The following is a 7,622-nucleotide window of genomic DNA, read 5'->3' as shown; positions in this document are numbered from 1 at the left end:
TTGCTTAGTATCCTGTGATTGTGAGCACATGTCCTCCTGGTGGCTGAAGACAGCACCAACAAACAATTCGGGTTGGAATACCCAGAATGCAACAGGGATCCCCTAAGCAACATAATGCTTCCAGAGATCAATATTAAAGATGGACGCTTTTGTTTGGGTGCTGATAACTTTATATACATGGCCGTTTTTTGAGTTCAGTGTAGCACAAAACACGGACGACTTCAATTATACTTTTGCACGCGCTAACGAATCTGTTATTGATTGGTTAGGTAGGCAGAATTTCACGGATTATGAGAATTCCACCGCTCTAGACGTTGAGATTGTTTCAACTGCATCGAATGTGGTTAGCACAAGAGATGGGACTGGTTTTAGTACACCGTCAACCACAGAGTCCACGCCACTGTCCATGTCTCCTCAAGTACCTCTGCCGCTATCCGGCTCCCTGCCTCCCTCTGTCACGGATGGTAAGGACGGTTGATTGTCTCTCAAAATGTAACGTCTCCGCACCCTACTTTCTATACTATGCTGCCCTACCAAGCAAAAGAGCAGTAACTGCTCATAGAGTGAAACTGAGAAAAATGACTTCAAATGTTTTTTTTAATTGTCCAGCCAAATTAATTGTAGGCAGATCATTTGAGATGTGGTTATCTTTTGTCTTACTATGAGGTTATTTTTTATTCATATTGACCCTAACCTCTGACATGAAATTTGTCCCTAGACGGAAGTTACTGACTTATTGCTTACGTCTGAATACATTTCCATGACGATTGTCTTTAACACAAACTTGTGTTAATATATGTATTTGTATGTGGCTGTCAGTGTCATGTAGTTTGATACTTGTATCAACGAAGAACAATAAATAATACCAAGGTCAACCGTAGACACAGCACCACAAGCTCAGTGAAGCCAAGGTAAAAGGCAGTAAGTAACTGACGTGTGTGGTTTCACCTGAACTTTTTGCAGTTACTGCGACCATGACCCCCCATTTTCTCCAATACAGAACACAATGGAGGCAGGATATTTGTCCACACGATAAAGCATGTATTTAATGTATTAAAAAAAAAAGTGAATAACACATTTTGGACAATGCACAGTTACTGCTCTTTCGCTTGGTAGGGCAGTATGGCCTACATTACTTTAGACAGAATAACCCTTATCAGAGATATTTCAAGGAAATGTATTTGTTTTAAAGTATTTGAACAGGGCCTTACATAAGGGTACATAGACATTGAATATAACATTTTCAGGCAATCTACATGTGATGTGGTTTGTGCATAGTCCAATAAAGCCCAGAACATGGGTAAAAGGGTGGGTAGGCCTATACCCCGTTCTGTTATAGCAAGCCTAACATAAGGTGGAATCTTATCTATCTATTTATCTAGCTGTACTATGGGTTACTATTATATTGATGTGGTCCCTTAGATGTAGCGTGTATCCCAAATGGCACCCTATTCCTTTTACAGTCCTCTACCCTATGGGCCCTGGTCAAAAGTAGTGCTCTATATTGGGAATGGGGTGCCATTTGGGATGCACATAGTCTTGGAAATCCCAGAACTGGGGCAACAGCACATTGGTTACATTGTGGTAGGCAACTCCTCTGTCTAGTGAGACTAACACACGCATAAGGATCAGAGAATTAGCCTAGGTGTAACCCATTAGGTGAGCTCTGTCTAGGTTGCTGTGTCACTTCAGCTAAATTAGCATTCTTTATCCTCAGTTTCCAGAATTTGCCCGTGCGATCAATTAAAGGACCAGTGTGACCCCAACTGTTGCTGTGACCCAGATTGCAGACAGGAATTAGCTCTCTTCACCAGCTGTACAGTGAAAACAGTCTGGCAAGTCACTAGCACTCCTCTTTTCTTTTCTGATGACTTGGGGTTTGACATGATCAGTGTAATAATTGATCTATGTGTTCTTTTCAGTGGTGAGCCGAAGCTTTGCGGTCAGGACGTGGTCACCTACACTATTAGTGAAACTATAGACGGCTATGCTCAGGTGCAGAGGTCGGTCCAGCAGGAGGTTAACCTAGACGTCTTCTGCATACAGTCAACTAACTGTAAGTTTAATAGGCCTTGATATAATATATTCTAGGCTGTGGCAGATACAGAGCCTCGCCTCACCCCCGCCCGCCCTTCCGGAAACATTCCGAAAAGGATCCGGATCACATTAGTTTTGCTAACGTAGCTGCTGCTCACTCCCCCTCCCTTCATGTTTCTCTATTTACTCACCCTCTTTTGAACCCTGATGATGTCTGCCTCATATTTCTGAAGAGGTGAAATAAAAACCCTGTGGCGATTTGAATGAACTTTCCAAAACATTTTATGAAGGCTACAACATTCTCTGTCTGTCTGTTGTAATGGATATTGCAGTCGCGCAAGCAGGACGCAGTCCTTACATTTTCAGCATTTTGTGTGATGATGAAGGCTAATCTTTATAGTTGCTGCCATATTGTAGTTCCTGAAAAAAGAACACTACTTGACTGCCTGTCTGCCTCCTGCGCAGCTTAGCCAATGTTTGCAATGATGATTAAAAAAACAACATTCAATTGCTAATTAGACTGGCTGTCTGTGTCTTTCTGCATTCCACCTCTAGGTAGCCAAACCTTCTAGGCAGCAAGTGTGTTGACAGTTGAGTGGGCACTCGGCTACGTAAAAAAAAAGAATAATAATGCATATGCGCAGAATTTGTAGTTTGGGCAAATTGGAATAGTGAAGCTCCATATCTGTAGCCACTCTGTACAATCCATGACCTGATTCTTATGCTCCCTCCACTCTAGTTATTTAACGTCTTTGGTCTACTAGCAGTTTATTAATGTTAGTTGATCATTATCTGACCTAAGTAGGGACATACACACCTGTAATAACAAAGAACACACCTGTAATCACTCGAAGAATGTGAATGTGGGATTCATGAATTTCAAACATCTAATAGCATAATTGATCTATGAGTCTATGATAAGGTGACAATTATCTATGTTCTGTACATCTGCGTTGAAGATGAGGCAGGACTGTCCCTCGCCGCTCCTGAGGTTCCTACAGCAGGGAACTTTGATGGCCTCTACAAGCACTTTGTGCAGTTCTTGTTTGGTTCTGCCAATAATGGGGCCACAACGTCTACAGTGGAACCTCTAACTTCACCTGGATACCTGGTGAGACTCACTCAAACCCCACACTGTTGACCATGTCCATCAAGAAGAATCAACAGTGCTTTTGTTGTGAGATTGTTTTCTGGTGATAGTACAATATACTTAATAGTGCAATACCCTTGGGATCTACAATGAACAAAGTTTGACACTAGCTTCAGTTAGCTCCTTCACTCTCTTTCCAACTCTTTTTTTTTTCCCCCTTCAGTACGGAGATGTCATAGAAACGGAGGAAGAAAGCAGAGGAAGGGGGTTCTTCCGGTTGCCGGCCCCCTCTATTACAGCCCACTGCTCTGACCTGAACCCTGCAGGTACCAGAGACTGTTCAGCTCCGTGTACATCCACACTGTCAGCATTGGCCCCCTCCCAATTAGGTTCCTAGTTTTTCAAAGATCTGAAGTTGCTGAAGCAGTACTGTGATGGCTCTACTTACATTTGAATTCGGAAGTTTACATACACTTAGGTTGTAGTCATTAAAACTTGTTTTTCAACCACTCCACAAATTTCTTGTTAACAATCTATAGTTTAAGACATCTACTTTGTGCACGACACAAGTCTTTTTTTCAACAATTGTTTCCAGACAGATTATTTAACTTATAATTCACTGTATCACAATTCCAGTGGGTGAGAAGTTTACATACACTGAGTTGACTGTGCCTTTAAACAGCTTGGAAAATTCCAGAAAATGATGTCATGGCTTTAGAAGCTTCTTTAGAAGGCTAATTGACATTATTTGAGTCAATTGGAGGTGAACCTGTGGATGTATTTCAAGGCCTACCTTCAAACTCAGTGCCTCTTTGCTTGACAACATGGGAAAATCAAAAGAAATCAGCAATTGTAGAATCAAATTGTAGACCTCCACAAGTCTGGTTCATCCTTGGGAGCAATTTCCAAATGCCTGAAGGTACCATGTTTATCTGTACAAACAATAGTACGCAAATATAAAGACCATGGGACCACGCAGCTGTCATACCACTCAGGAAGGAGATGCGTTCTGTCTCCTAGAGATGAACGTACTTTGGTGCAAAAAGTGCACATCAATCCCAGAACAACAGCAAACGACCTTGTGAAGATGCGGGAGGAAACAGGTACAAAAGTATCTATATCCACAGTAAAACAAGTCCTATATCGACATAACCTGAAAGGCCACTCAGCAAGGAAGAAGCCACTGCTCCAAAACCGCCATAAACAAGCCAGACTACGGTTTGCAACTGCACATGGGGACAAAGATTGTACTTTTTGGAGAAATGTCCTCTGGTCTGATGAAAAAAAAAATAGAAGTGTTTGGCCATAATGACCATCGTTATGTTTGGAGGAAAAAGGGGCATGCTTGCAAGCCAAAGAACACCATCCCAACCGTGAAGCATGGGGGTGGCAGCATCATGTTGTGGGGGTGCTTTGCTGCAGGAGGGACTGGTGCACTTCACAAAATAGATGGCATCATGAGGTGGGAAAATGATGTGGAATATTGAAGCAACATCTCAAGACATCAGTCAGGAAGTTAAAGCTTGGTCACAAATGGACAATTACACCAAGCATACTTCCAAAGTTGTGGCAAAATAGCTTAAGGGCAACAAAGTCAAGGTGTTGGAGTGGCCATCACAAAGCCCTGACCTCAATCCTATAGACAATTTGTGGGCAGAACTGAAAAGGCGTGTGTGAGCATAGAGGCCTACAAGCCTGACTCAGTTACACCAGCTCTGTCAGGAGGAATGGACCAAAATTCACCCAACTTATTGTGGGAAGGTTGTGGAGGGCTACCCGAAACGTTTGACCCAAGTTAAACAATTAAAAGGAAATGCTACCAAATACTAATTAAGTGTATGTAAACTTCTGACCCACATGAAATGTGATGACAGAAATAAAAGCTGAAATAAATAATTATTTCTACTATTATTCTGACATTTCACATTCTTAAAATAAAGTGGTGATCCTGACTGACCTAAGACAGGGATTTTTTACTAGGATTAAATGTCAGGAATTGTGAAAAACTGAGTTTAAATGTGTATGTAAGCTTCCGACTTCAAATGTATATACTAATACATTGAGCCATGGAGCTTTTCACATTGCTTTCACTTATTTAGTCCTTTTCGATCTGGGAAATATAAAAGGGCTAGGGACTAACATGGAACCAGACCAGGGCTGAGTGTTCTCAGTGTTTGTGTGGAAGAGGAGGATGTTTGAGGGGGAGGGGCCAGAGGCCAAAATCGAAGAGGGTCACAATGTAACCACATCACTTAAGTTTTGTCCTCATCCTTCACTTTAGCCTAAACCTCTCATCAAATTGTATTTGTGACATGCATTTTCAGCGTTCCTGAGGGAGCAGAGCAATAGATGCATGCGGAGCCTGGTCCTGGAGAGGGACTGTACCACCCTGCAGGCCCTGAACATGCACAGCTACACTGACCCCCGTCTCCTCTCTGTGAGTTGGTCTGGCCTTGATGTTCAGCTTTATGTTTTGGAAAGTGCAAAATGTATTTCTCAAAGTCACTGTCCAATGAAAATCAAAATGTTAAAAGTTAATGTTCTGTCAACTCATACCCAAATAATGTTGTTGACTAGTCCTTTACTTGTAGTTGTGGCCAGCATAAATGAGAGAGAACCACTCTGTAAAACCCCACCTCAAACTTGTATCTGAACAGACCAATTCCCTTTTTATTTTACAGAAGAAGAGTGAAGATGCGCGATTTGTTGCTGTGGAGGTGACCTCCATCGTCCTGCAATCTTTGGAGGGGACTCAGACCCAGCTGAATATCACTGGTGACTTGAGCCTGGACCCGCTACTGTTGAACTCTGTGGCCCCTGACTCCGCAGTGTGCATCAATGTGGTGCTCCAGGTGAAGTCTAAAGCCTCACAAAGCAAGCTACACAGGATGGCCGCTCTGCCTACTTGCATAAAAAAAGAACAAACGTGTGCAGCGAGGCAATTTGTAACCCCTCGCAAGTACGCAGGAATGCTATTTTTTATTGATAAATGTGACAGATACCCTGTCTCATGGCCAAGGGAGGTGGTAGGTGGGAATGAGGAGAACCCAAATTTGTGGAAAAATAGTACTTTATTTTATTGCCAATGCTTGATTGTAGGAAACATGGCATGACTTGAAGACTTGTCCTAATCATAAGCATTCAGACTCATCACTAATGTCAAATTTTGACATTCTGTTTTCCTCTGCTGACAGGTTGGTTACACGGTCACATACAGTGAGGCTGGAGACATTGTGAATGTGAATGCGTCCTTGGTCCTTGGAGCCATTGACCGTAACATGGTCCCAATGGAGCAGGAGTTTCAAATTGAATTCGTCCAGGTGCCATATTTATATATATAGTTTTTTGCATTTTGCATAGTTCTATGCCATAGAATATTTTAGCATTTTTCATCAACCCAGAAAAGTGGTTTACTCTTAATGTAAACGAAAGCCAATCACTATCACTTCAGTCAGTAATACCACTCTCCCCTTGATGTCTTCTGCTAGCAGAATGTTGACCAAGTGGCGCTCCACTCCAGTGGGAATCCTGGTTATGTTGTGGGGCTCCCTCTACTGGCTGGATCCAAAACAGCAGAATATCCTTTTTTGGAGTGGCCAGTGAGTTAGGTATAATTTCTCTACATGGCATATTCTTCATGAGTTTTCACGTCATCAACAATCCATTTGTTGTGATCAAAGTGGCATGGGATCCCTTTGAAGAGCAGAAGCTTCAGCTTTCTATGAGCTGTTGATTCACTAGTTCCTTGGTTTTCTTGAAATAACTCCCTATTTTGCTGTTTTTTAAGAGATATGAACATGAATATGCACCCTATTACTGACTCAATATTGAAGAACCCATATTAAAACATATATGAAACCTATAAGTTATATCTGAGTATTTCTCAAACTTGACGAGAGGTCAGACATAATGTATTTGTGTCCTTAACTGTCCTGCTCACTGGAATAGTTCACAGTGCTGATTCGAGGGGAGCTTTTACCCTCCTCCATGGCTCCAAACTGTCAAACTGTCTCAGAGGGCCCCATCACCGCTCCCCCGTCCTGTTCGGGGTCGACATGGTGTCAGGCTGCACGTTGAGGTAAGAGAGGAAGACTGCTCTGTTCTACAGGACCTAAAGCCCAATCCCAAACAAATCCCTTGCCACTTTTTCTTGACCCTTGTCCCTCACCCCCTAATGTGATGGTGGTTAGGGGTGGTTAGGGAAATACTGTATTTCTCTTATCTCTCTCTAGGTTGGATGAGACTGCTAACTGCTCAGTGGTATCAGAAGTGGTTCTAGGAGTATTGAGGGGACAAAGCTTCCCCCAGTATGTGGCCTCTTTTGGGAATTCCCCATCTCAGAACCCAATGGACTGGGTGCCGATAAGGAACCAAACCAAACCTACGGTGAGAAGCTTTGGGCAAAGTATTTTCATTGCATGTTAGTGGAAGAAAATATTATTTGAATGTTGTGATGTAGATGTTCCTATCATACCATATATTAAGGATGCAGAGA

At 42.4% G+C, this 7,622-nt stretch overlaps 1 protein-coding gene across 2 annotated transcripts in view; it reads left to right on the top strand.

Annotated features, from left to right (window-relative positions):
- The first annotated feature begins 74 nt into the window (after positions 1–74).
- The window catches only part of LOC110528283 (tectonic-1), a 12,947-nt gene continuing 5,399 nt past the window's right edge, over positions 75–7,622 (top strand). Inside the window, exons 1-11 of one of the 2 annotated variants that reach the window (XM_021610222.2) lie at positions 75–464; positions 1,718–1,835; positions 1,923–2,056; positions 2,997–3,148; positions 3,351–3,453; positions 5,452–5,564; positions 5,809–5,979; positions 6,322–6,447; positions 6,616–6,704; positions 7,068–7,205; positions 7,360–7,513. In XM_021610222.2, the coding sequence (XP_021465897.2) occupies positions 140–464; positions 1,718–1,835; positions 1,923–2,056; positions 2,997–3,148; positions 3,351–3,453; positions 5,452–5,564; positions 5,809–5,979; positions 6,322–6,447; positions 6,616–6,704; positions 7,068–7,205; positions 7,360–7,513 (1,623 nt within the window). In that variant the 5' untranslated portion in view covers positions 75–139. The remainder of the gene's footprint in view (positions 465–1,717; positions 1,836–1,922; positions 2,057–2,996; positions 3,149–3,350; positions 3,454–5,451; positions 5,565–5,808; positions 5,980–6,321; positions 6,448–6,615; positions 6,705–7,067; positions 7,206–7,359; positions 7,514–7,622) is intronic. The other variant, XM_021610223.2, reaches the window with a different exon arrangement.

Source organism: Oncorhynchus mykiss, chromosome 7 (assembly GCF_013265735.2).
Source record: "Oncorhynchus mykiss isolate Arlee chromosome 7, USDA_OmykA_1.1, whole genome shotgun sequence".
NCBI lineage: Eukaryota > Metazoa > Chordata > Actinopteri > Salmoniformes > Salmonidae > Oncorhynchus > Oncorhynchus mykiss.
Note: the sequence above shows the minus strand (reverse complement) of the source record. Positions and strands in the feature narration are given on the sequence as shown.